Genomic DNA, 27,878 nt, shown 5'->3' with positions numbered 1-27,878 from the left:
CCGTAAGGCTACAAAGAACAGTACACAACCCTGAAATAAATGTCGCAAATGACGGAGAGTTTGTCCCAGCAGGGGATTCGAACCTGGCACGAGTGCCTGCGAGGAGCAGTTGTTGTATCATTTTTTTCCCCTGCAAGTGCCAAACTTCCGTCATTGTGGCTATGGTCGGATGCACACTTCACTTTCGGTGCTTTTAAGCCATTTCATTAACTCATTGGCGACTCCAGTAGTTGGTGCTAAATACTCAATGGGGCTACCATTAGCGAGCCGTCGCAGTTAGACCGCCTTTCAGAGCGATGAAACGTTCAGGCTGCTGCGCCAGGTTCAAGGCATGGAATGGAAAAATTATTCAATTCCAAAGTTTCTGCTGCATATAGAGATCCTATTTTGCATTCATATGAATGTTCTTGTGCGGCTCCTTATCAATCGTTAGTCACCTAATTTAAATTCAATAAATTATGGTGGTAGATAGGAAGAGTCTGCTCAGTTGGCTCATACTTATGCTTCTAAGGTAAGTGGATCTTAAGTGAGACACAGTTATATGATATGCAGCAGCCACATGGTCCGAGTCAACTTTAAACTACAATACTAACACAAGGTCAGGATTGCGAGTGATAGGTATTAGCACCTCTTGCGTAATATTAATAGTTGTATAAGACTTTTATTATGACAACAACTTACAGGCCGCACATGTCAATGTTTTGCGCGACTAGTCGACGCTGTTATTTTCATTCAATGCCAAGGAGGTTTAGGTGACAATGTAAGAAAAAATATTGGAACCCGGCTGCTGAGCTGCCGGCTAGTGAAATGAGCATGCAGTGGGTTAGGTTCGTGTAGGAGGAGGGACAGTTGGGATAGGAGTGGTCGGAAATATATTGATAGAGGAAGGGGCAGGAGGAGGCAATCAGCGCAATCATTTGGGTGTGCCGAAGCAAGCCTCCGGTACTCTGAGTGACGGATGAGGGGTAAGTAAAGGCGTTTATCAAGCCGAAGTTGGAGGGTGGCCTCCTAAACCGTGCGCTGAAGGAAACTGAGAGGGCTTCAGCCAGTAGATAAACAGTGTGCGGTTAATAGTCCCGCGGGCGAGAAGATATGGACCAAAACAGTGCCGTCGCTCCCTGAATGCCCTAAAACGCCCAAAGAGCCGCGAGCGGTGCTCCGTGGCTGCATGACGATGAGCGACATTGAGTTGTAGAGACATACTGGACCAAAGGGGCGAGAAGATTGTTGTGATCCGGTATGGGTGGAAAGAGCTACGAGCGGAGGCTAGAATGAAATGAATGCCCGCCTGAGCTAGTAACCGCTGACCTTAGCTAGAAAATGAAGGGCAGCTAAGCTTGGAGTCACGAGAAAGTTTCAGTTAACAAAAGAAATCCAAAAGGAAGAGGCCCATGCAAATTAGCATAGCGGTGGAGGCCGACAAAAGGAGTTTTAGAACAGCCTTGTAGATGCCCACGATGGCGGTGTGAATGTGTTCAGTTGAGTGTGTGTGAAGTACATGTGTGTCACAAGGCAAGGCAACTTGCATCGATTGAGTGGGCAACTGCTTAAACATAAGCCTCAGGGGGATACAAGCGCCTTCTGCCCAAATGGCGAAAGGAGAGGCTTACCCAGTTATAGGTGGCAAGAGCTCAGTGGAGGGCTTGTCTTCATGCGAACATCCTTATTAAGTTAATACTATCCTCCTCCGTATCTTCTTTTAAAAATTGGACTAATCGCTTACAACATATTCACATGAAAGAAGACACGGACAAGCGCTCACTGACAACTGAGCTTTTATTGAAGGGAAACACACATTATATAGGCACACCATGGCGGCGCTAATCAGGTGCTTCCCTTCCCTTCACTGTGAATGTGTTTCCCTTTAATAAAAGATCAGTTGTCAGCTAGCGCTTGTCCGAGTCTTCTTTCATGTGAATGTGTTATTAGCGATTCGTCCATTTTTAACAAATGCTGCACCAACTAGCCCAACAAAACGTCCTCCTACATATCCTTCCCTGAATCAAAGCTTCGGTGCTCGCGGTTGGCTACCAACACCATATGCCATCTCGATGAAAACCCTAAAAAAAAAAACACGGAAATTCGCAGTATCTCAAATATGTCTTTTTGTCACAGAGCTCTACTTTTCTCATGATGTCTCCACTTTCAATGGAAGCAACGGCGTTGAGTGCTGCTTCATTGTAATTGATCAATAATAATAAGATGATGACGCCGATCAGAGTGAGTGAAAGGGTCGCTGACCTTTGCCGCGATGGTCTTCTCGGTGTCGTAGCCTACCCATGTCCTGCCGCTACGCGCGTAGTAGCCGATGGCGGGCTCGATGTACTTCACCTCGTTCCAGTGCCTCTTGCAAATCTGAAAGCAAGAGATCGAAGAGGCGATGTAACAGAATCAACGCGGCTAGTTTATAGACCTGCCTACAATAGCCACCTATGCCTTTTAAAGCAATAGTCAAGCAATCGTAGGCGCCCGTGTGCTGTGCGATGTTAGTGCACGTTAAAGACCCCAGCTGGTCGAAATTTCTGGAGTCCTCCACTACGGCGTCTCTCATAGCCTGAGTCGCTTTGAGACGTTAAAACCCCATAAACCAAGCAATAATTGGCGAAATAAAACAACAAATATTTGTGGCACCGGGAACAGGGCTGCGTAAGCTCACCCTTTAAGGGTATGCGACCTGGCAACTTTAATGACTCCCGTCTGCGGCAGCACTTGTTCGTCCTCTTTCAAGCAGCACATACACTCTCCTATTCGCTCTATTGGTGACTCTAATGCTTCAAGCATACTTATTTTCACAGAGCCATAAGCCACCACAGTCTGAAAAAAAAAACCCGACACAGATATAAAGGACGTCTCTTCCTGCCTAAGATCACTGTGTCTCGCCGGGGATTTAATGGTAGTTGAGAACTCGATCTCACTGTCAACCTTCCTGCTCAACGAGGCGTCTCGAGTGGTTGCTCCTGTTAACTCGGCCATCGCGGACTCGTGACGTAACGCAATTCGTGGATCAGTAAGTGCTTGGCCTTGTAGCCTGTCAACCATAACCCATCCAGAAGCATATTCGTGATTTTTCGCTCAGCTCTCTGACAACACCAAAGACAGGTATTCCGAAGAACGTAAAGCTGATAACGGTATGTTCCTGAAATGGGATTCTCATAAGGCTTAAGCAGACACTTTGGGTGAAATATAGCAATAGCGATAAACGCCCCATCGTCATGAAAATGCAGCGTAGGCGTTGGCAGGCGCTACCAACGTTGTGGTCTCCTTATATATTTCAAAAGAACCTACCTTAAACCTTGGATTCCGAGGTAGAAACGCTATACTGATATATAAGCATGCGCGTTCGTGTAAATTGGGTTCCAGCGGGGCTGCATATCTGTGTCGGTTGGTCTTGCTCCTATTGTGGAAAATTACGACCGCATGCTAACTAGGACGTGTGAGATATATATTTAAGCGATTATCTAAGTGCATGTGCGCGAACGAAGATCCGTAAGGTGAGCAGGCAGAGGAAGCCAAAGCTACGATTGCTCTCGCGTCACACCCTCAAAAAAGGGAGTTAAGTGAACAGGCGTCTTTACCTATGGTTGGTGCTTTCTGTCGCTCATAGCTACAACAATCATTGCTGCTACTTCCATTAATAGCTTGTGCAGAGGCGCATTGGCGCCTGAATGCACTCCTGATACAAAGAAGGCCATGTATGCACTTGCCTCCCCGTACGAAGTGTCCCTGACGTGCTTCGCCGCTGCCCCGAGTCCATGCTGTGCGACATCCCGCAGTTCGAACTGGTTTCCACCCAGAATGAGCGTGAAGCACAGGTGGGACTTGGGGGACCGGGCTGCTAGCTGGGCTAGCTTGTCGATCTCATGACTCTGCGTGTGTCCAGGAAGAAGCAAGCGATGAAAGAATTAAGACGATGACCGATACAGAAATATCAGATGTCGAAAAGACGCCATCACAAACGTCGCCCTGTGCGCAATTTCCCCTCATAGACGGGTCTTTTCGGCTGGTTTTTCTGTTAGCATACGCCAAGCGTCCGAAATACTGCGTTTCATCAGTACAATGGTTGAAAGGAGAAAGCAGGAGCAACACTACTTAGTTCTCGGTGTACACCTGTGTTCTGAACATTGTCTTCTCGGTCCTATATTATCTTTTATTACTGTTGAAAAATAATTCACGTGCACCTAGTGTACCAAACTTTTTTAGCGACTATGAGAGACATCGTAGCAAAAAGCTAGAGGTAAACTGGCATCTAGTGGCTGGCTTCCTGCGGCCTGATACGTAAAGATCGCCAAAGCGATCGAACAACTGAGGTGGAACGGATGTTGTATCACAGTTGACGTCAAGCCTAAGTATAAAAGGAAGCTCTGCAAATGGCTTCGAGCCCGATGCATTCGAGAGATATTATGCCTCTCGTAAGAGTTTATGCGCTAAAATTACAAGCAGGCACTACCGAAATAGGGTTGAAATCAGCGAGGAACTTCGGCATGTGTTATGACACAATGCTTTAGAGAAGTGTAAAGCCGTAACATCAACCCAGATTTCTCGCAAGCCTACGAAATTGGTGTACATGCGAGCCCATTTGCGCCTGCGCTGTTTGCATCTACGGCGATGATATAGTAGTGTACGGCTAGAAAATGCAATGTTGAGACATCCTATTTGCGTTTTAGTGCGAATTAATCCGGACAAGTTACCAAATAACCTCCACGAGATATTCCTCGCATGTGATGTGGAGAAACTGTTACCATGATAACTGCTCACGAAGGCGGGCGTCTGAAGGTAGCCTCATGCTCCTACGCTCCGGTGTCAAGTGGCGATGACAGGTATTCGGCGAACACTGTTATAACCGAGCGCCTCATTGGCTGACATCAGTCTTCGAACTTTTGCGTCACTTTGAAAGAGGCGGTCACGTAGAAGAGGATAACAGAGCCATCCTGGTCTTTAAAGATAAGATGCAAGCAATCGCAGCAATCATGAATTTAGTAGGGCATAGAAGCATGAATTAAGCCTTGCGAATAAACATCAGTTACATGCGCGCTTTCCAGTGAAAAGACGACCGCACACATCGGCTCGTATAGGATTGGCTAAAAACTTGCTGTTAAGCTGGCTTTGTAGACTTGCAAACAATTTTAAAAGCGAAAGCTTTTACTTCTCGCTATGTAAATTCTTCGCCGGGCGCGTGTTTGACCTTCAACCCAGGGGTAACCACGTGGATACTATGACTAGACTCAATCAACGCCGCCGAAACAGACACCGCGCTCGTTTCTGCCTAGTCATACAACAAACATGACGTCACTCAAACGTAGCTGCGCTGGAGTCATGGAGCTCGCTCTTTCTATATATCCTCCGCTGCTGCTGAAAAAAAGGGAACACAAGGGTCGCAGCATGGCGCTGCTGGTGCCAGTGAACAGCAACGTCTCCGACCGGCTCCGCGTAACCAATCGAACAGGCCGACGTGCACTCCTACTCACTTGCGTGCGTCTGCCCAGTCTACACGTGACAGAAAACTGGTTCCGCGCGCGCGTACGCTTTCTAGCTTGCTTGTATTGTACGTGAGGCCGCTGTGAAACATTTTCTTGGTTGTGCGCTCATGTGAGTTAGAGAATTGGTATTTCGCGCCTATCTCGTCAGTCATTTTATTTTTTCATGAGGGTATAATCACGTCGTATACGACGTGAAAATTAAATGGATACCCTAAACGAGTCTGCGGCGCGAATGTGTTTCGCTTTTTCGTGCCATCATACTGTGGATGCTTAGTTCGCCGTCGCTTGCCTCCTCCGTCTTCGTGCACTGGTTGAATTTGTTTATTACAGTTTGCTTTTTTCTTTCCGTAGTGATGTACTCGCTTTGGCTCCAGGCCCTTACCTAACGTCCCTGATTAGCTCTTCCCGTATTCTTAAGTAAAATAAATGCGAAAACGTATTTTGCTGATGTCGTTGCACGTGAATGAACACGGGTAGCTGAAATTTGAAAATGACGTTTCTACCGTTTGTCCAATTCGAGAAAGTGGTGGTGAGTTGCACGTCTGCTGCTTTCAGAAAACTCGACGTACGCGATCGCCCGAGTTCGTGCTGTATGAACAACTAAGGACACGGCGTCATTATTCAATAGCGTCCGCAATAAAACGCCCCAGTTGTTCTCGTGGGAAGGCTTGAACCAGATTGCCTGCCTTAGACTGCCTGAGAGTTGTGCCGCCTGAACCATCCAAGACACGGCGGCATGGTGCCGCGTGTCGATGAGTGTCAGTATAACAATGTGCGCATTTTTGTTTTCGTGGAGTTGGCTGCGCTAGCTAACTAACCGACAACTGGGACAGCCGTGTCTCTCGACCCATATGCAAAGGCGCCCGCTTGTTCGCTCCTTTAAAAGGGCGCCTCGTCTCCTTATCGGCATTCCTGCGCAACGATTAAATAACGTGAGCGATGCGATGTGACCAATCTTGAACAATAACCGCGCTTATTTACGAGCCAGTCTTCACAGTTCCCGGGATAGCATCTTGCCGGAAGATGAGTAATAGGCCGAGCACGCCTCTGTTGGGCTATTTCGTTAAGGCTATGCATGTATAACTTTATTAGGGATACATACATAGCCTTAACGAAATAGCCCAACAGAAGAGATTACAGTGATTAAGTATTATATATTAGGAGTAAATTCTTCACCCATGGAGCAACTTTAAAAACGCTGAAAGGTCTCCGTGTCTGTTAACTTCTTTCTGAATTACGGTCCTTCTCGGCTTGCGCTACCACCGCCCTATGACCTAGTGCCTGAAGCCGACGCCTTACTCAACATCTGGCTGTCCTGCAATCTTAGCCTGTGCATGCTGCATTAATTTATAGTTGTGGTTAGCATATTTAACATATGGGATACACTAACAAATCTGAAGGCCTCCAAAACAGCTTTTCCCGCCAACTACAGTCGTTTTCGGATAGTTAATCTCAAGAACTACTACCAGGACATCGCTTCCGTACGCTTAATGCGGCACCGCTATTGCGCGGTCACATCGAAGGGTTGTAAACTCCAGAGCTGCGCTCCTTGCTACCCAATGTGTACGGCAGAACTTTGCATCAAATGCCCCTGACACTTTCGCCTTTGAAATTGCACGCGCTGCCGGTTTACAGGTGCGCAGTATGTGCAAACCTATAGTGATTAAAGGGCCGCCGCCACGCTCTCCCTTATTGCTGCAAGCATTGTATCATTCCAGTTGCTTCCAAGTTACAGCCCTACTGCATTTATATTTTACTTGCATATACAATCGTGGTACCTGCCTCCAGTTTCACTGCACAACCAGTAGACGAATGCGTTATCTGAGGCAAGCAACACGCAAGGGAGGCAAGCGCGATGCAACCCCGCTTTTAGGCAGCCGCGACACCATTTCAAGCATAACAGCACTGCCCAGCGAAGAATATAACCGACACGCGGTGCTACCGCCGGGTGTCTGCTTCACGCGCCGTGGTCGAGAGCAGAGGAGAGGAGAGCAGCCTCTGTTGCACGGTCACGAGCGCTGCTGAATTTCGCCGCCAGGGGTGGTCGGTTGGTTGGTTTTTGGGGTTTAACGTCCCAAAGCGACTCAAGCTATGAGACGCCGTAGTGGAGTACTCCGGAAATTTCGACCCCCTGGGGTTCTTTAACGTGCATTGAAATCGCACAGCATACGGGTGCCTAGCTTTTCGCAGGGGCGGAGCGCATGGTGTAGTCGCGCAGGAGCGCAGTCCTGGCCAGCACCACTTAGATTACAAGACCTGTGCAAGCTTATGTGACGTCATCGTAGTGAGATCATACTGAAGGTCAGCTTCACCCTACGCGGTTGCGTTTTTTTTCAACACCGCTCTGGAGCTACCTCTTGAAGTTTTTAGTGCTAGCGCTGAAAAGGGTTATATTTCTGTTACCTTTATTATCTAATATTGCCAGTTTTTTAAAGTATATGAGAAGTTTGACACAATCCGCCTGGCATCTATTTCAATGGTTGGTTGGTTTGTGGGGTTTAACGTCCCAAAGCAACTCAGGCTATGAGAGACGCCGTAGTGGAGGACTCCGGAAATTTCGACCACCTGGGGTTCTTTAACGTGCACTGACATCGCACAGCACACGGACGCCTTGCTTTTCACCTCCAGCGAAAAGCTGCCGCCGAGGCCGGGATTCGATCCCGCGTCCTTGGGAACAGTAGTCGAGCGTCGTAACCACTGCGCCACCCCGGCGGGGTCATCTATCTATTTCAATGGCAGAAATGAAGTTGGGAGGAAAATTTCATCTTCATTCAGAGTTACTTGAATAAACATTAAGACAGGCATAAAATTCATCTGAGAGCACATTTACTGTTAGATGGATAGATAAAGATAAGAATGGTAGGCAGAGATATTACTCAGAACGGTGACCTTGGCGACACAAAGTGTAGCTTGTCGTGAATACGAGGTCACTTTCACGAAAGTGCTGGTCACAAACCTGTAACGTAAATATAAGAAAAACTGCTTAAGCTGGAATCAGCGATTACCGTGTGTATATTGCTGCATTCGTGACCCGAACTGAAAAACCTCTGTTGACCTTTGCTTCGCAATCTAAGCTCATCGAAGTCCTTGTTGATGGTGTTCCTGTCTCTGCCCTTATTGACACTGGTGCCCAACTCTCTGTCCTCCGTTCCTCGTTTCGTCGTCGCCTGGAAAAGTCCTGACGCCAGCAGTTTCGCCCACCATTCGTGTCGCCAATGGCAGCCCTGGTGTCGTGCTTGGTATGTGTACCGCCCGTGTAACCATTGCTGGTCGTCACACACCAGTGTTATATACCGTGCTCCAGGAATGCCCCGATGACCTGATCCTTGGCCTTGACTTCTTGACCACTCACTCAACCCTTATTGACTGGGCAGCCGACATTCTACGTCTGGACCTTCCTCTCAGCTCTGAAGACCTCTCCACGCCGCCTCGCCTCCGCTGAGCAAAATATTCCCGCCTTCCTCCGGTAGCTGTTGTTTATATTCCTATGTGCCCCTTCCCGCCCGTGCCCGATGGAGACTACCTGGCGTGCCCAATTATAGACGTCGTCCTGCAGCGTCACGGCATCCTCCCACACCTCAACGTACACGTATCTGACAATCGCACCACTCTCCCAGTCCTAAACTTCAGTTTGTCGACCCAAGTCCTCTCCGACGGAATATCATTAGCTGAGCTGTCCCCGCTAACCGACTGTGAAGTTTCAGCCCTAACTACCGACCCTCCCTCTGCACGTTGAACAGCCCCTACCGATCATATGTTGTCTCCTTTACGCCGTGATCCTGTTTCCAGCATGATTGTGGCCGACCTGCAACCTGATTGTCGACACGCTCTACAAGCTGTTGCTTTCATAAAGCGACATTTTTGATTTTGGGGCCCGACCTCTTGGCTAAACGTCTGTTGTAGCCCACCGCATCGACACCGGTGATGCTGCTCCGGTTCACAAGCGACCGTACCGTGTCTCTCTTTCCGAGCGCCAGGTGATTCAAAGTGAAGTTGACAGGATGCTGGCCGACGACATCATTGAGCCTTCAAACCGTCCCCGGGCGCCACCTGTTTTGCTAGTGCAGAAAAAAGATGGGAGCTGGAGATTCTGCGTCGACTATCGCCACCTTAACAAGTTGACCAGAAAAGACGTCTACCCTCTTCCGCGCAGCGACGATTCACTTGATTGCTCACTTGGAGCCAGCTACTTTTCCTTCGCTCTGGCTACTGGTAAATCTCCGTCGATGAACGAGGCCGCGAATAAACAGCATATATCACTCCTGATGACCTCTACCAATTTAAAGCCATGCCCTTTGACTTATTTAACGCTCCTGCAACTTTTGAACGGATGACGGACTCGTTGCTGCGCGGCTTCGTTACTTAGACGACGTCATTGTTTCCTCGTCCACTTTTGACAGCCACCTCTCTCGCCTTTCTACTATTCTCGAGCTATTCCGCCGCGCAAGCCTTCAACTCAACTCCAAGAAATGTAGTTTCGGTCATCGGGAAATCAAAGTTTTTGGCCACTTCGTGAATGCTGCTGGTGTCCAGCCTGACCCCGATAATATTCGTGCCGTTCGTACTATTCCTACACCACGTTCATCTAGCGATGTTCGGAGTTTTCTTGCTTGTGTTCTTTTTTCCGTCGTTTCGTCCAGAATTTCGCAGCCCTTGCTCGCCCTCTTACCGTCCTACTGAAAAAACATGCACCTTCCTCTTGGGATCCTGACCAAGCTGCAGCTTTCTCTGAACTTATCGCTGCTCTCACCAATCCACCCGTCTGGGCCCATTTCAGCCCTTCGGCCCCTACCGAACTCCGCACTGACGCCAGTGGTCACGGCATTGGAGCTATCCTCGCTCAGCGACACCACAGCTGCACCAAAGTGATTACGTATGCCAGCCGCCTACTATCTAGGGCAGAACAAATTAACTCTATCACAGAAAGGGAGTGCGTAGCTCTTGTTTGGGCTATTGTGAAATTCCGCCCTTATTTGTTTGAACGACCCTTTACTGTTATCAGACCACCATGCATTGTGCTGGCTATCTTCACTCAAAGACCCTACTGGACGTTTGGAACGCTGGGCGTTAAGATTGCAAGAATTTCCGTGGTCTATAAGTCTGGTCGGCTTCACCAAGATTCAGACTGCTTGTCCCGCCCCCCTGTCAACTCTCTCAGCTCTATACGGCCTGTGACATTGACGCATGCGTCCTCTCTTTATCGGCCTTTCCACACATAGGCGATGAACAGCGCTTGGACTCTGCGCTCCGGTCTATTATCTACCGTCTGACTACCGGCCAGTCTCATCCTGCCCTCGCCATGTTCGTACTCCAAGGGGACGCATTGTACCGCCGCAATATGCGACCTGATGGCGCTCCGAAACATCTGCGCTCCACCATCCTGGAAGAATTTCATGATGCTCCCACCACTGGTCATCTTGGCGTGTCCCGCACGTATGACAGTGTGCGACGACGTTTTTATTGGCCGGGCCTCTATCGCTCAGTTCAACAATATGTGGCCGCATGTGAGCTGTGCCAGCGTCGGAAAAAACCATCCCCATTGCCATCAGGACACCTACAGCCAATATCCATCCCGACTGACCCATTTTTCGTGTTGGTGTTTATTTGCTTGGACCCTTCCCGGTCTCTGCGTCGGGCAACAAATGGATCGCCGTAGCGACCGACTATGCTACGCGTTACCCCATTACTCACGCGATCCCAACCACCTGCGCTACAGACGTCGCTGATTTCCTCCTCCACGACATGATACTACAACACGGTTGCCCCTTGTGAACTACTCACGGATCGTGGTCGCTGCTTCTTTTCCAGAGTGGTTGACGAGCTACTTCGTGTGTGCACAGTCCGCCACAAATTTACCACCGCCTCTCATCCTCAAACCAACGGCCTGCCAGAACACCTCAACCGTACGCTCACAGATATGTGATCAATGTATGTCTCCGGCGACCATCGAGATTGGGACATTAATCTACCCTTTGGAACATTTTCCTACAGCTCTTCTCGTCATGATACCGCTGGCTACTCTCCCTTTTATCTGCTCTTTGGCTGACACCCATTACTCCACTTCGATACATCGCTACCCACTACTGATGCTGCCACTAGTACTTACGCTCGTGATGCCATCTCCCGCGCTAAAGATGCTCACCACATTGCTCGCGACAGGCTCTTTGCCTCCCAAGGCTCCCAACAATCCCGTTATAACAGTCGCTATCGCGATTTGCACTACGCTCGAGGCTCTCTCGTTCTGCTCTGGCTCCCATCACGCCGGGTAGGCTTGGGCGAAAAACTTCTACCACGCTACACAGGCCCCTACCGTATCTTGCGCCGAGTCACTGACGTCACATATGAAATCGAACCTTCGAACCCGAAGTCTTCTGCATCACAAGCTTCCGACATTGTGCATGTGACACGACTCAAGCCGTATTATTCACGCCCTGCTTCGTTTACCTAGAGCGCACCGGGACTGTGCTTCTGCGGCGGGGGTAATGTTATGTGGTGTACCATGCTGGCATTCAGCAAGTGAAAAAAGAAGTGTCTGGGTGTGTGAACGAAGACGACGCTCAGTGTTGAGTTGTGCGGCTATGCGGTGTCCAGCGATTTCAGAGCGGTGTGACCTATCGGTGCGTGATTTCCACTCGTAACAATATTAACGCAGCGAGCAGCTAACTCGGCCTTAAATCAATCATTTACTACAGCAACTACGATCACGTGGTCACTAGCGAAATAAAATTGCTTCCATAAAAAATAATTTAGGTTGCAAAACAATTTTGTTCCGCACTCAAAACAGGGCGAATGCTACTCGATTATTAGGAGCTGTGCAGTCCAAATTGCGTGCTCGATATAGGCACGCCTACGCTTTAATATGCTATGCTAAATTCCTGCCGGGGTGGCGCAGTGGTTAGGGTGCTTGACTACTGTTCCCAAGGAAGCGGGATCGAATCCCGGCCTCGGCGGCCGATTTTAGATGGAGGGGAAAAGCAAGCCGCTCGTCTGCTGTGCGATGTCAGTGCACGTTAAAGAACCCCAGTTGGTCGAAATTTCCGGAGTCCATAGCTTGAGTTGCTTTGGGGCGTTAAACCCCATAAACTAACCATAAACCACACTGTGCTAAATGAAATAGTGGTGAATAGGAGCACGAGTAGCAGAAAGGAAACAAGAACGCTTCCTTACCACAGTGTACTTCATCGGTAATAAGTTTTTCCAAGGCACAGCCTTTGTCCACTCTGCATTTTGAGCCGCGTCCGAAGGAAACTTGTACACTTGTGCTTTGGATCCGTTGCCATAGTTAGAGCGAAAGATTAGCGCACAACACCCAGACATTGTAGATACCTTGCTCGCAAACGCCTCTGCAGCATGGATTAGGAACGCAGCACACACAGGCTGAAAACACGCACACTCGGACCGAGTCGTTCCAGATCGCCTTGCGCTCGGCGCCGCCGATCTATCCCCAGATCTCACTGTCTAGACGTAGGACTAGTGGAAAGGGGACTTGCGCTGGCCTTCTCTTAGTCTAGATGGTGTTGCCCTGGCCAAAGCTGGCGTGCTCGCGCATGGGTTCGGCGAGACGCTTTCATCAGTGACATAGGCCTGATTGCTGATTGCGTTCTTCTTTGTTTGATTCCGCCATATCTTTTCCTGAGGAAACCCGGGAACCAGGGCTGGGCAAGATAATTCAAAAAAGTATCTTCGATAGGGATACTCAATACTCTGAAAAATTGTATTTTCTATGCCGATACAAGATAAGACCTGAAATCGGGTTTCGATACAGATAATCGGTACTGTATCGTAGATACTTCGATGCCTCACTGAAATTTCAACATAATAAAGATCATAATACGATTAGCGACATCAGGAAACTGTACCGTGCTTTCTGAAACCTTTAGAGCACTGCTATAGCGTAGTTTTACTGAAAGGGATTAAACGAATATGCCAGCACGTAGTTATTGAAGCTCCTCTGTTTAATAGCTGTCCTTGCCATAACTTGACACTGAATTGAAGCCATGGTTGCAATGAAGCGATTGCTTCCACAAGCTAGCTAGCGAAATATTTTTTTAAGGTAATGCTGTTCATGCGAACCGACCTATGAGCACTTGGCTATGCATACAAATACGTCTGAAATGTTTTTCTGTTTATTTTGTTGCTTTTCATTTCATACTACACGCTGCTTACCTTGTGGCTCCTGCGTAAATTTCCGCGCTAAAACGTTCAACCCGACTGCGTTTGGAGAACTGAGTAGTTATATTGCCATTAGTGCGCTAACAAATTTTTGAAGCTCTGCTAGAGGGAAAACAAGCTAGAGGGAAAACAAGAAGAGAAGAGCCAGGAAAGAGCGCAATGTGGGTGTGCTAAATGTCACGACAATGAGAAAAGCCTCTCTACATGCGCACACGAGCACACCGCAGTGTTGTATTAGGTGAAGATGCCTTTTATCAGCTTGTAAGAGTGAACCATAGCTGCGCTGACACAAGCATCCTGGAGGTCGTTAGGAAACTCGATGTTCACTACCGTCGCTGGAGAACTACGGCTGGTTGTGGATAAAAAATGTCCTTTTTAACAGAAAGTGACTAATATGGTGTTAATCAATTCGCATATTTTAAAAAGTACAGCTCTTTAAGATAGTGATATCTTTACAAGGTTTATTCAAGGTTGCGTAAATGTTTTTCTCAAAACACAATGTCTGACAACGTATAATTTGTTATTGAACTGTCCTGGAATATTGCATTCATAGCTTTCATGTCATGCATATCAAAAAATCTTTGACGTAATATTCTTTCCATAACAACCGTCTAGTGGAAGCCTCTTCCCTGTGCAGTTACAAAGAATGCATTTGTTTGCGGTCAAACGCAGTGAACTGGCAGAACGGCGGTTAGCCGACTGCATTATGGCGGACTGAGGCCTTAGTAGCTTGTGTAATTGCCGCCAAGCAGAGCTGGCACGCGGAGCACCGGGGCTTGGGGAAGGGTCGTGCATAAGTTACTGCATCCGACAGCACACTCAGGACGCTGCTTGACGATAATCAGTGCCGCAAAGACGGACGGACGGACCGACGGAAGGGAGGTGGGGGATGACGGCAGAGGGTAGGAAGAGCAGGAACAGCATGTTCGCCTTGTGTTTCCGCTTTGTTCGTATCTTTCTGTGTGTCTGTTAACGGCTTAGCATATTCATGTGACGCACTCGGTGCTCAGATGTAAAGCACCTTTTGAGCACCTACTCACCATTGCCAACTTCAGTTTTAAAGAAAAGGAATCTGGAAATATTGTTAACATTGAGCGCCGGACCATAAGTAGGGAACTCACGCGGTACTACAAGCCGAGCTGTCTCAGGGCCTGTACTGCCGTCCGAGAGAGTGCCGTCACCCAAAACTCTCACAGCGGTTTCAATATTTGAAGTTTTTTTTAGCATCGAGTATCTTCAAAATACACGATACTTTAAAAATGTATTTTCGATACCGATACTGCGATACTTTCATTTTCAACATACAATACCTAATACCGGTACAGAAAATGTATCTAAAGATAGATTTAGTGGCAGCAGTTTAAACTGCTGAGCTTAAGGGCACTGATTTATATAAGCAGAAAAGTAGTGATGCACCTACCAGAAACTGTGCGGAGGTGCTATTGTCATACTCTTTGTACGGGTTGGTGAGCGTGGTGCGCTCATCCGTGTGTCTCACGTAGCTCGTCTTGAAGCTCGCAAAGTCCACCAACCTGCACGCAAGCAATACACGATATTGCTAGCAACACCCTATTTATGAGTTCTTTGCACGAACCCGCTGGGCATCAAAACTTCCAGATCGAAACATTGCTTTTATATTGAAAACAGTAGTTGCCATAATAGATCCAGCAAAAATGAGCAGACAATGACAATCGAACAAAAATTAACGGCGGAAAATAAAGACAAATCAGCGGAAGATCCTAAAAGGAAAGGTTAACAGCGCCACAAAAAGACACTCACAAATAGACACAAATAGACGCACAGGACAGGCGCTGTCACTCCAACTTCTTTGTCGAAACACCACCACATACAAACTTCTTCTTGAACAACCAAATGCTTCTACATGGTCAGCAACATATTCATAGCAGTTTAGGCCAGCCCTACCTTACCAAAATTCAAAAGTCGACTGAATATGTTGCTGACTCTGTGGGAGCAATAGGTTGTTCGAGAAGAAGCTAGTATGTGGTGGTGTTTTCAGAACGAAGTTGCAGTGTCAGTGCCTGTCCTGTGCGTCTATTTTGACTATTTGGGAGTGTCTTTTTGTTGCGCTGTAACTCTTTCCTTTTATGCACAATGCACCAACTAGCCCAGCAATCAGTTTTAATTGGAAAATCCTAATTTTTCTGCACTGGTCTTCCGCACAATAGACAGCTTCTGATTACGTGCCAGAAAATAGGTTCCCTCTCACTCCTTGCATATTCTGTACTTCCAGCCACAGTGTGACCCAAGCTGGATAGGATGCAGTATAGAAGCGGAAAAGTTCAATTCTTAGTTTTTCGCCATAAGACATGACAAGCTGAGTAATAGCGCATCAAAAAAAAAGTTAAGTAATGCTTTTTTTTCGCACTAGCGTATATTTATTGCGTACTGCATATGAGATACCAAGAAATACAGAATTCATTGTAGTGACGTAAACATTGCCCGCAAGGTGTTTGGGAGGGAGCGTCCGCAGCCTCGTCGCCCTTTCACAGCTTGCTTATATGTTCATAGTATTTCTCAGCCTACTTCGAAAAATTGATCTTACGAGTCGTTTGCTTCTGTATCAGTTCAGTGCAGCTTAGATTCATATGTTTATTTACACTGAATAAGCAGAGGAGCTGCATCCGCTGAATATAAGTAGAAAAAATCATGAACCTAAATATAGTTTTTACTTGTATCCGTCTTTTCTTTGACAGTTGTTCCTGATTTGACCAATGCTGCAACGGCGGTATCAGTAGAGAATAACTAGAGCGGCTTTACCCATGCGAAAGGCATTCGTGTTATTTCATACTTGAGAATCTTCAGCAGCTCGCTCTCCACGGCCTTCTGCGTGCGGTCGATGCCGATGGTGAGCAGATACTGCCGTTTGAACGAGTCACGGAGGGCCTGCAGAACGAAATGCGAAACGAAACCAATAGAAACTAAGCCTCAAACGTTTAGCCCTTCTCGCCAAATGACAGAACGTGCTTTTATTTATGACACTAGCACAGTCTAAATGAAACCGCATGAAAACTGTCAATGCCTCAAATGAGGCAGACTAAAGTAATTAACTTTTTGAGGTGGTGTTGAAGCAAGAAATCAGTTCCGTAATGATTATACATAACAGATAGCATTACACAAAAGAAAGTGGGAATTTCAGATTGGACCGGCGACGTGTTTGTAGCAAATAAATCAAGTAAATCATCTCAGATTATTCAAATAAGCTATATTTCATTATATTTACTACCCTTGATCTAACACCATCCTATCCAACTTGCAATGAGAAACTCGTTTGCTTCTTTTCGTGCCAAATTATATTATAATGCACCGTATACACTCATGATGTGTTTCAACTATAAAGATTTATTCAATTCAATTCAATTCGGTTTATTTTCCATCAAAGCGGCAGGGGCTCGAACAAAAGTGAAAAACACTTCACTTGACGAGGTTCAAGCCCCTGTGTACAAGGCATACAGCGGTCGTATGCCTTGTACACAGTGGTAGGTACTGTTCCCAAAAAATATCCAAACCAACAGTTCAACCGCGGTCTGCCGGCCTTTAGAAGATTCGAGTCAATCGACTCCTCCTATATAGGCTCCCCTATCTCGTCGAACCCCTGAGATGCCTTTCCATCGTGTGCCCACTGGCGTTTACTGCTGACGACGTGAAAATGGCGACATCGCCGATGGCTTTTTCAATCAATGATGCTGGTGAAGATTTCGCCTTGAAAGCTTGGGCTACTATTATAGTACTCAGTAGGACAATGTTCGAGAGCAGCAGTTGAGGTATTCGAATCATATTGCTACGCGTTACGCCATTACCAGCGCGATCCCGACTAGCTGGGCTACAGACGTCGCTGCTTTCCTCCTCCACGACGTGATACAACACGGTGCCCCTCGTGAACTACTCACGGATTCTGGTCGCTGCTTCCTCCCCAGAGTGGTTGACGAGCTACTTCCGTGTGTGTGCCGTCCGCCACAAATTTACCACCGCCTATCATCCTCAGACCAACGGCCTCACAGAACGCCTCAACTGTACCCTCCCAGATAAGTTATCAATGCATGTCTCCGGCTACCATCGGGATTGGGACATTATACTACCTTTTGTAACATTCGCCTACAACTCTTCTCGGCATGATGCCACTGGCTACTCTCCCTTTTATCTGCTTTTTGGACGACACCCATTCCTCCCCTTTGATACATAGCTACTCGCTACTAACGCAGCCACTAGTACTTACGCTCGTGATGCCATCTCCCGCGCTAATGATGCTCGCCGCATTGCTCGAGACAGACTATTGGCCGCCCAAGCCTCCCAGCAATCCTGTTATAACAGTCGCCACCGCGATGTGCACTACGCTCCAGGTTCTCTCGTTCTGCTTTGGCTCCCATCCCGCCAGGTGGGCTTGTGCGAATAACTTCTACCACGCTACACAGGTCCCTACCGTATCTGGCGCCGAGTCACCGATGTTACATATGAAATCGAACCTCTGAACACGAAGTCGTCTGCACCACGAGCTTCGGACATTGTGCATGTGACACGACTCAAGCCATATTATTCACGCCTGGCTTCGTTTACTTAGAACACACCGGGACTGTGCTTCTGCTGCCCCATGCTGGCATTCAGAAAGTGAAGAACGAAGTGTCTGGTTGGGTGAACGAAGACGACGTTGAGGGTTGAGTTGAGCCGCTAAGCAGTGCCCATCGATTCTGGAGTTGTGTTGCCCACTGGTGCGTGATATCCACTCGTAACGATATGCGACAGCGTAGAGAACACGCAGTGCGGAATCGCGGATGTGTTTCTGGAGTGCTCGCCTCGCCGCAGTGCTTTCTGCACTAGTGGCGTGTTATTCGATAGATGCCTTTCTTCCTATTTGGCTGCGATGGGCTCACAGTTATCTACCACTAACGTCACCGTCAGAGAGCGCGGATGGTGTACACTGTGCAAGTATATAAACATGTAGTGTTTTTTTTATTTACGCAGGCAAGCTTGGTCAGACTGTTATCGAAGCAAACACTTCTGCTGGAGAGTTTTGTATGCTAATGGCCGCAATTAAGACTTAAAGGGACAGAACTATGGAATTTAGGTTTCCAATTTGTTTTGGCGCAATGGAAGGGTTGATGTCTAAAACGTTCGATTTCGTAGCAGTTTTGGCAGAAGCGCTTTAGAAAAGTTTTACCGAGAATTTTTAGATCAGTGCATGCGCCCGTTTTTATGGTTCGATGCTGAAAACCATGAGCAGCGACCGCAATGACGACTGGTGGTCGACCAAAAAGACATACCGAAAACAAATATAAATTTCACTCACTTGACAGTAATTCGACACTTTTTTGCTTAGAGTACCGTCCTTTTCACATTCAAAGCTGTTACGGCACAATAGCGCACGCCTCGTCGAAGAAAGTTTTTGTGGGCACTATCATCGTTTCATTCACAGAATTCCAAACACTGTGGTGCCATCTAGTGACAAATCCTGAAAACATTCCTCTCGCGGTGCGAAAGGAGGGCTGGTTTTTATTTAAGGATGTAGTGTAGAGAGCGCAAAAAATAATAAATAATTACAAGCACTTCTAGAAAAAAAAGATAACGGTGTGGACTTACTGAAATCAGCGATATTTTGCTGATATGTAGTCACGGGGGGTACTACACCGAAAGTAATAGGGTTTCTCTGCTAGATAGCACCTCAGTTGTATTATACTATTTTCAATGGCAAATTAAAATGGTAAAGCCTCTTTTCTTTGATATTGTAGTACTCGGTCTGTACTAAAGGAGGCAAGGTCTTTTCATCTCCACCATATTCCCATGACAAAATTTGGCCAGTGTTCTGTCCCTAATGCTAATGGCCGCTCTTAAGATTTAAGCATAGTGATGCGTAAAAAGAATTGGCATAGATGACTGATGAATGGAGCGGCCATAAAGAGAAATACTAATTTGATGTTCACCGCTGGCTGTAATCTGCTGAACCATAATCTAGGTCCCGGTTGAGGATTATGACTGGCCTGATTTTGTTGTTCTCGACGCCTTCATGGCCCGCAACGCAATGAATTCCAGTCTCTTGCTCTGGTGGATCGTGACATCCGCTTTTTTTTTGCTCACCACTGTATCGTCCGTTGCCAGAACCAAAGTATACAAGACGAGACAGATAGTGTAATTATGCTGTTTTCCGTATGGAGCCGCCCGCAAAGATATTTCAATTAGATCATCTTAGTCGAAACTTGTCGGCTCAGCATTAAGCAGGTGTTTAGGAAGTGAGAGGAAATCTCGGTGGTAGAACTCTACCGTCTGTCTAACATTTAGTTTCCCTTGCTTTTGGCTCGTATTAGGGAAGAAACGTCGAGAACACTAAACCTTTATAAAATACAGGATTGGCAGACGCTTCACTTACTAATTTGGTAAACGATCGGTCAAAAATTTGTTTGAATAACCATTATTTTCTACCAAAAACCGATAAATATGAGACAATAATACTTAGAGAGCAAGTTGCATCGTTTTATTCGGATGCAGCCTAGCATAACCGAAAATTGCTAAACGGAGCCAAAACTTTGAGCTCTAAAATAAAGCGCCTTGAGGTGTGCGTACCGTGATGATGTTGGTGATGTTCTGGACGTTCCTGGGCAGCAGATCGAGCCCTGCCAAGTGCAGCCCGTCGACGCCACTGCGTTCGAGCCATACGCGGGCGTCGGAGGCGAGCTTCTGCGCAGGCCAGCCGGTGTGGAGCATCGCCTTCAGCTCCACCGAAAGCAGGAGGCGCACGTCGCCCGCCGTCTCACGCACATGCAGGAACTTCTTGAACGCGCCTGCGCAGGGAATGCAGCGTAGCCAAGGTTACAAACCTCGTCTCTCGATTTTTTGGCAATGAATTTAAAGCTACACACGGAATAACTGAGACGCACTGCAATCCACTCCAATTCTCGCTACTCTATCCCTCTATTCCCTTCTCTCGGCGACACGCTATCGCACGGGATATTCCTATTTTACTTCAAAACGAAATGCGCTGGCAAAACTAAAAATAGATTTGTAGCATGCGACACAGGAAGATATATTAATCGATTTATGCACATACCAGTCTGAGAAGTCTTTGTTAGGCGGTGTGAGGCCGCTTGACACAACTAGTAGGGCTAACGGAAATGAAGGAATAAAGTCATTAAGCCACTAGATTGGGAGCGTTCCAGTCCACAAGCCCAGGCAAATGCGTGTTTCCTTAGCCTGCCGCGGGGAATGGGTGAAAAAAAAATGTACGGAAAAACCTTCGGTCACCGAAACAGCGGTGCGGGCAGGAAGTTAATTGCTTCGTCCTCGCTAAATATCCGCCGCCGAAGGTGTTCTGTCGCGCGCTGTCCCCTTTCACTACCCTCCCGCCTGCGTGGGTTGCTTGCGTTCACACGGCCCGGAAGAAAGCCGGGGTGGAGTTTTTTCTAGCTGAGCAAAAAAAATGCTTGGCTTGGCTGAAGCTACGTCTACTACTAATTTATAAAGCCGTTCGAAGGTTAAAATTGAAAAAAAAAAATGAAGCAAAATTTGGTGCCTGGATAGTTCAAAGACAGTTTTGCTTGCCCATATCCGACGTTTTTTTTTTTTTAAATATTATCTGTTTTGACTTCCACATCTTGAAAAGCTGGAAGATGTGCAAGCTGTTTGTATATCACCGCCATAAACTGGGTACTTAATGGACTTTTTATAATGAAACTCGGGCTTAAAATACATCTTTGAAGTGCACCCTTCTCCTGAAGGAAATTTCATGAGAGGACTGAACGCAAGCTAAGCTGAAATGAAAGTCTTCCATGAAGTTAAATATCTTTCCGCGAACATCTATTTCTGCCTAATCTTGCATACGAATGCCAAGTTTCCATGTATGAAAGAGAACCAAACAAGCGTTAAGGGAAAGCCTCCAACCAAAGCCAATGTTTCGACTAGGGAACTTTGTTTCGTCTGCTCAGAGCGATTATCTCTGAGAGGGTTTTCATACAGTATACAGCTTCAGTTGTATATAAATTTAAATGAAACGAGTTATTTATTCTCCAGTCAGGAATTAAATCTATGAATGTTGAGCACTTGATTCAAACTGACCTTAACACTATCTCATCCTAGTGTAAAACTTGGCACATGACACTCAATCCTAACAAGTCCAAACGTATGCGCATTGCTCGGGTTAAAATGATCTGCCCATTATTCCCTTAATGATGTCCTTCTTGAACCTGTTACAACATATAAGTCTCTCGGAATTCATATTACTTCCGATCTCAGTTGGTCCACACACATAGAGTACCTTACTAACAAAGCTAATCGCATGCTCGGTTATTTGAGACGTAACTATCATGCAGCCCCAGCAAACATCAAACTTCTTTTATACACCACAGTCGTCCGCTCACAGCTTGAATACGCTTCAGCAGTCTGGGATCCTGGTACTAAACGTTTGATCGACCTACTGGAAATGACACAACACAAATCAGCTCGCTTTATCTTCTCTGACTACTTGCGCACATAAAGCGTAACCGCCATGAAACGTAACTTGGGCTTAACTTCACTTGCATCACGACACAAAACTGCATATCTGTGTCTTTTTCACAAAATGCTTCAGCACGAATCGATTCGCCGTGAGCTGCTCGTTCCCCCTTCATAAATTTCGCCTCGAACCGATCACATACATAAAGTAGGCATCACCATCTGCAGAACTAAACATTTTTGGACTCTTTTATACCTCGTACATCATATGACTGGAACCACCTTCCTTCTTCCGTTGCGGTAATTACTGATCTTGTTCTGTTTCGCTCTGCTGTTACCGTTTCTAATGTTTAATATTGTATTATTTACTTGTAGTCTTTTTTTTTCTTTTGTTTTAGCGATTTGTTGCGTTCTGTTCATATGTTTCACATTTTTCAGTGTTTTTATGTACTTTCCCACTCCCCTCTGCCGAAGCGTCCCAACCCCGGCCTTTTCACCACTAGCATTCCACTCTCGAGGACGCGCACGAGATTTACGGCTGCCTGTTACACATAGCAAAGAAAAAAAAAAAAAACACAACACCCAGCGGACGCTCGACGGGTCCGGCGAAGGTGTTCGGAGCCTCGCGCGCTAACCACCATGCCAAACACAGAACGGCCGAGCGCCTTTCAATTCGCGAGACCCCCCGCCCCTCAAGAAAGACAAACAGACAACGCGCACACGCAGGGACACTTCCCATTGTAAACAAAAGCAAGAAAAAGGTCCCCCCTCCCTAGGTACGGGCGCAGCTCTACCCGCGCGCCTCGCGGGCCGGCTCTCCGAAACGGGAGGAAACAGACAAACACACACAAAAGGAATACCCGAGTAAACATGCACTATTGACGACGTTACACCTACTATTTATTATTCTTCCATACTTCATGTTGTCTAACATTCTTAGCCTTAATTTGCTGGCACTTCACCACTTTCGGGAAGCTGTTTTCAAGTATTCGAACCAATTCCGGAAAGCTCTTGAGAAGTATTCTGTTGCAGCTCTGTTCGTATTAGGTCTCTTTGGAATGCCTTTTCCCTTCCAAGAGACAACTGCAAGCATCAAACTTGGATCAGATACCGATTCATCATTGACCTCGGATTGTACTTTCCCTTCTCCTGCCTCCTCTTTGATTTTTCAGGTGGAAGCTCACTGGTTCCAGTTTCATAGAAGTTCATAGTGAAGGAGGCGTTCTTTCATTGCTTAACCAGCTCATCTACCTCCAAATCCTTCCCTTCCTCGTTTTCTTTATAAAAAAAAAAACAAAGAGCACATCAATCCATAAAGTGGTGACCGCTCTGTCCAGAGGAAAACAATTAAGTCATCTCTTAAATATATAGTGGCTCGACAACGCATTTTTTTTGTTTTTAACCAGACTGGTGAACTTCAAAAATCTCACGGAATTCCTGCGTAAATATCAGTCAATATTTCGGAGACTTTGGAAGGATTTCGCGAGGCAGACTGTGCGCGTTGTTTGTGTATAACTAGTACAGGTAGTTGCCAGCTTTCCATGTTTGAGAACAGGTACAATTATAGATTTTCACAAGCCTCCGATATTTTTTCTGTCATCTGTGTTTTAATAAAGACTTTAGCAAGAGCTGTTCAGCATGTTTAGAATGATGCGCTACCAGCTAGTAATGGATCTCATGAGGGCCACGCGTACTCTGTTTACCGCGGACAGTACTCTATTGAGAAAAAACTTCTTGCTGGCTGACTTCGTGAATAAAGCAACCGGCCGTTAGGTGCAGCTTCCAATGATGTTTTCCTTTTCAAATAACTTTTGTTCGATATGTTGAAGTGATAGTTCGAGTAAATGGTCGCTATGAAAGGGATTATATAAAATATCTCATATCAAATCGTTGTCGTTGGAAGGTGAATTTAAATCAGTCATTTTCCGTGAGCTCGGTGAGATGTACGTAGGTTACCAGTGTTAAGCAAACCAAGATTTTTTACTTAATATAAAATTCTCGATTTTTTGGCCTCGACTGTCCCTTTTGTCACTTGCGCAGAATTATAAGTGGAATTAAAATCTCCCACTATACAGAACTTCTCCAGCAGCAGGATTAGAAGATGTAAATAATGCGTTGTAACTATAATGCCCAGTCGAGATGTATCCAACAAACTTTATTGATCGGGATATACAATATATGGCGGCTGCCACCACATATCTCTGACACAGTTTTGAACTATGATCATGCCCCCCTGGAGAGCATGCTCGCTGCTCTCGGTCACGGCGAAAGATTTGATGTTCTTACCATGTTCGTTAGGTTGTGACGGTGTTCGTCTTCTACAAACTTATAGCAATAAGTGAGTGCGTTGCTAATTTGTCTTTCTTTAACATTACTTAGTTTACTGGGGAGTCCCCAACAATTCCATTGTCTTTCTGTTTTCCAAACAGGGCAGGTGCCAGGATAAGCAGAGTGGCTGCGCTCGCAGTTTATACAAAGGTGAGGTTATCTCGGGAGAAGTACATTTCGATCAGGTTATTCGGCCTCGAAAGCAGCGTGCGCCATAGCCATACTTCTGACAGTTGAAACAGTTAAGTGGGTCCGCGGGTAAGGGGTATGCGGTCGGAAGCTCATTCTTGTGTACCCTAATTCTACAGGGTTATAGGGAGCATGCTCGATACGAAGGTAAGGATCAGGCGCGCATAGTTTCTATTTCTTTGCTGTCCCTGCATATCTTGATTAGGTAAACATTGGTCAAATTTTGCTATTTTAGCCCGTTAAAAAGATCTTCGGTTAGTACTTTAGTAGGTCATTATCTGAAATGACATCAAGAACAGTGTTTAGTAATCTGAGGGGTCTAATGACAACGACAATGACTCCAAATGCCCCGATTCCAGATAAATATTTCTTTTTGTATTCGCTGCGGTAAAGTAATATAAAAAGAGGTCTCTATTACTAGCTGGCTTCTTCATAATTTACCATTGCCCTATAGTGTCAGCTACCACCTAAGATCTTTGAGCCAATGAACGGCGAGATTTGTCCCGAGTTTTTCAGCATGTTGACCAGTGATCACGTGAATGCTTGGAAACGTGTTTTTATCTTTGAAAAGGTACAGCGCAGGGACACAGGTGCGCACCCATATCAAATAAGGACGATTTGTTGAAAGTTCAGAGCAAGCCAGCAGAAAGATATGTTCTTGGGCCAGGGTGGCAGACAACCACCACTAGGCCCAACATGGGGAGAAACATGAACTAGCAAGAAAGTCCTGCTGGCTTCAGCCATATCCTGACTGTAACCGAAATTGTGTAAAGCAGGGTGGTTATCCATAGGTCGCAACTCGCCGCTAGGAAAAACGTGAACAATTAAGAAAGGAAGAGGAGAGGAAAGTGAAACGCCGAGGGGAGGGCAGGAAAATGTGACTGTATTGAGACGCGCGGTATTGAGGCAATAACGCAGTTACCAAACTTTTGTTCAAACGTCAAAAACACTCTATTCGCTCCGTGTATTGCGACATGATTTTAAGGTTATTTACCTTGGAATCCTGGTTACCTTTACCTTTACTGTCTGAGCCCGTAAATATAGTATAAGAGCGGACCTAATTTTCAGTCTGAACAACTGTTGAAGCGAACAGAGTGATGCATAGTGAACTATCATTCCACATAACTGAGTGACCAGGAAGCCACCTGACTGAAGGCTGCATTAAATTTAACGTTGCTTTACACTCGTATACGATTTCCTCTGCTAATGACGAAGGCACAGTTGGATCTCTCATCACGAAGATTGTCGTCGCAGCATGGGCAGTGAGGAAAGTATGTCATTCAAGGTCAAAAGTCCTGAAGCCAAACATTTTTCTCGTCAGCAGCAAAATGGAGCCTTCAAGCCATTATTAAAGGTTAAATGGCACTTAAAATGCTAGGCAATGATTTATTATCACAGCAAGAAACAGTCGCATAGCATTTCATGGCCCCATAGTCTTTACTGACGCCAAGATGGCTTCGCTTTGCTGCTGAAACAGAAAACCCGTTGGCTTCTGTACTTTGGACCAAGAATTAACGTACTTTACTCAGTGCCCTGTGTGCCACATCGTAGCAGGGATTTCCTTTTTGTCTGAAGAGTGTACGAGTGTTTTGACCTCACATTGATGTTGTCAAACGCGGCCGTCAATTGTTCAGTAAGATGGAGAATCTTTTTTGTGCTTTCGCCCTAGAAATCCTAGCTCGTACACTCATTTTCAGCACTTCAAGTGTTTCATTGAAACTGCAGCTGTATAATTTTGCTGCTGAAGTTCGTTCTGCACCTCAAGATAAGCTCTGAGCCTTGAGCTAAAAAAAGGCCACAATGTCCCCGTAGGCTCTGTTGACAAATTTAAAGCCGCAGAAATTAATGGTTGTCATAGTAGACAGCTACCTGATGAAGTTATAGCTGCAACCTTAACTGACCTCGGAACACACATGGTCCAGGTACTGATTAGGAGAAGGTGTTATTGAAACCAAGAATTAGAAGATGCTTCATATATAACTACAACGTTTTCGCCCCTATACAGGCGGACGTTGCAGTGTTTCAGAGCAAATGCAGGCCGAAGGTAATGTTGCATGGAATGATCGCGGGCACCTGGGTCGTAGTTGTAGAGCACGTCATTGCCGCGTGGCGAGTGCGGCCCCGGCCGGCTGGGCACGCTGGCGTAGATGAAGTGAGAACACACGCCATACGGGCAGATACCCGCCCGGTACCGCGGAGAGAACCGGCACAGCAGGTTGGCGTTGGACGACGCTGCGGGAACGTTATCGCGCGGATATTGAAAGGATACGTGATGAATTTTAAAACAACTCTGAGGCAACATTTGCAGGGTGTACACTCAATAAATATACATTGTACTCCTTAGTCAAACGAGTAATCATTGGTATCAAACCTATTTTTAAATTATACCCAATTGTGAGGCACCATTAGGTGTACACTTGCCTGAGTACTTGCTCGGTGCGTTCTCTGTACACGAGAAAAAGAAGAAAGCGATAGTTTTATTCGCACTTTAATGAAACATGCGCTTACAGGTAGTAATAGACTATATCTCTGAGCATTCCCGAAATGCGGCAACATCACTGACAGTTCAGCAAGCTCTAGGGAGGGTACAAATGCAACTCTGTAGAAGCCGACGTGCAATAATGAGCAATCACGTGACTGCAACGGCCTCGCTTAAGCCAATTTGGTGTCCATTTGTACGACTAAAGGACGCAGTGTTAGTTATCTCGCACTGAAAACGGAGGGAAAAATCCTAAAATCTTGACTACTCGTCTGATTTGATGCTCGACCTGTGTATTCTGTATAGAGTGACCTTATATCAAAGCTCTCTGTTCCCCGTGCAGCCAGCGCTCTCTTCAGACGTCTGTTTTGACGTTTACTTACGTTTGTCGCTGGCACTGTCCTCGAAGGCCTTCCTTATCGCCGCCATGCTTTCTTCCTGGGCGTCTGCGAGTTAATGAATGTTAATGTGTGTAATGAATTTCAGGCAAGGTGGCCACATTAGCGAACTCACTTTTAAATCAAGAATGAACCGGGAGGCTCAGACCGTTAGGTAAAAATGAACACAGTTATTTTTTTTATTTTTTTATTTACCCTTAAGGCCTTTTCGCGTTAGGTGTCTTGTGCATGAGATGAACAAACCGAATTAACAGCAAAGCACTTGTGGGCCACAATGAAAAATTCCTGAAATGCAATGCTTTTCAAAAATGAGGGAAAAAAACTGCTTACTTGCATGCTCGATCGTACTGCCAGCGACACACAAGCAGCGAAAAATGTCCTTTCAGGCTGTCGACCCTACAC

The 27,878-nt window shown here is 46.4% G+C and overlaps 1 protein-coding gene across 1 annotated transcript in view; it reads right to left on the bottom strand.

Moving 5' to 3' along the window:
• LOC146180686 (chitinase-3-like protein 1) overlaps positions 1-27,507 on the bottom strand; it is a 51,970-nt gene extending 24,463 nt beyond the window's left edge. Inside the window, exons 1-8 of the mRNA XM_084577820.1 lie at positions 27,462-27,507; positions 27,021-27,044; positions 26,673-26,831; positions 20,220-20,437; positions 16,459-16,553; positions 15,070-15,181; positions 3,705-3,866; positions 2,242-2,355 (exon numbers count right to left, since the gene is read on the bottom strand). Of these exons, the coding sequence (XP_084433946.1) occupies positions 2,242-2,355; positions 3,705-3,866; positions 15,070-15,181; positions 16,459-16,553; positions 20,220-20,437; positions 26,673-26,831; positions 27,021-27,044; positions 27,462-27,507 (930 nt within the window). The remainder of the gene's footprint in view (positions 1-2,241; positions 2,356-3,704; positions 3,867-15,069; positions 15,182-16,458; positions 16,554-20,219; positions 20,438-26,672; positions 26,832-27,020; positions 27,045-27,461) is intronic.
• Positions 27,508-27,878: the final 371 nt, after the last annotated feature.

This window comes from Amblyomma maculatum, chromosome 8, assembly GCF_055883805.1.
Source record: "Amblyomma maculatum isolate TAMU_Amacu chromosome 8, ASM5588380v1, whole genome shotgun sequence".
NCBI classification, from domain to species: Eukaryota; Metazoa; Arthropoda; class Arachnida; order Ixodida; family Ixodidae; genus Amblyomma; species Amblyomma maculatum.
This window is presented reverse-complemented; position numbering and strand designations above follow the sequence as displayed.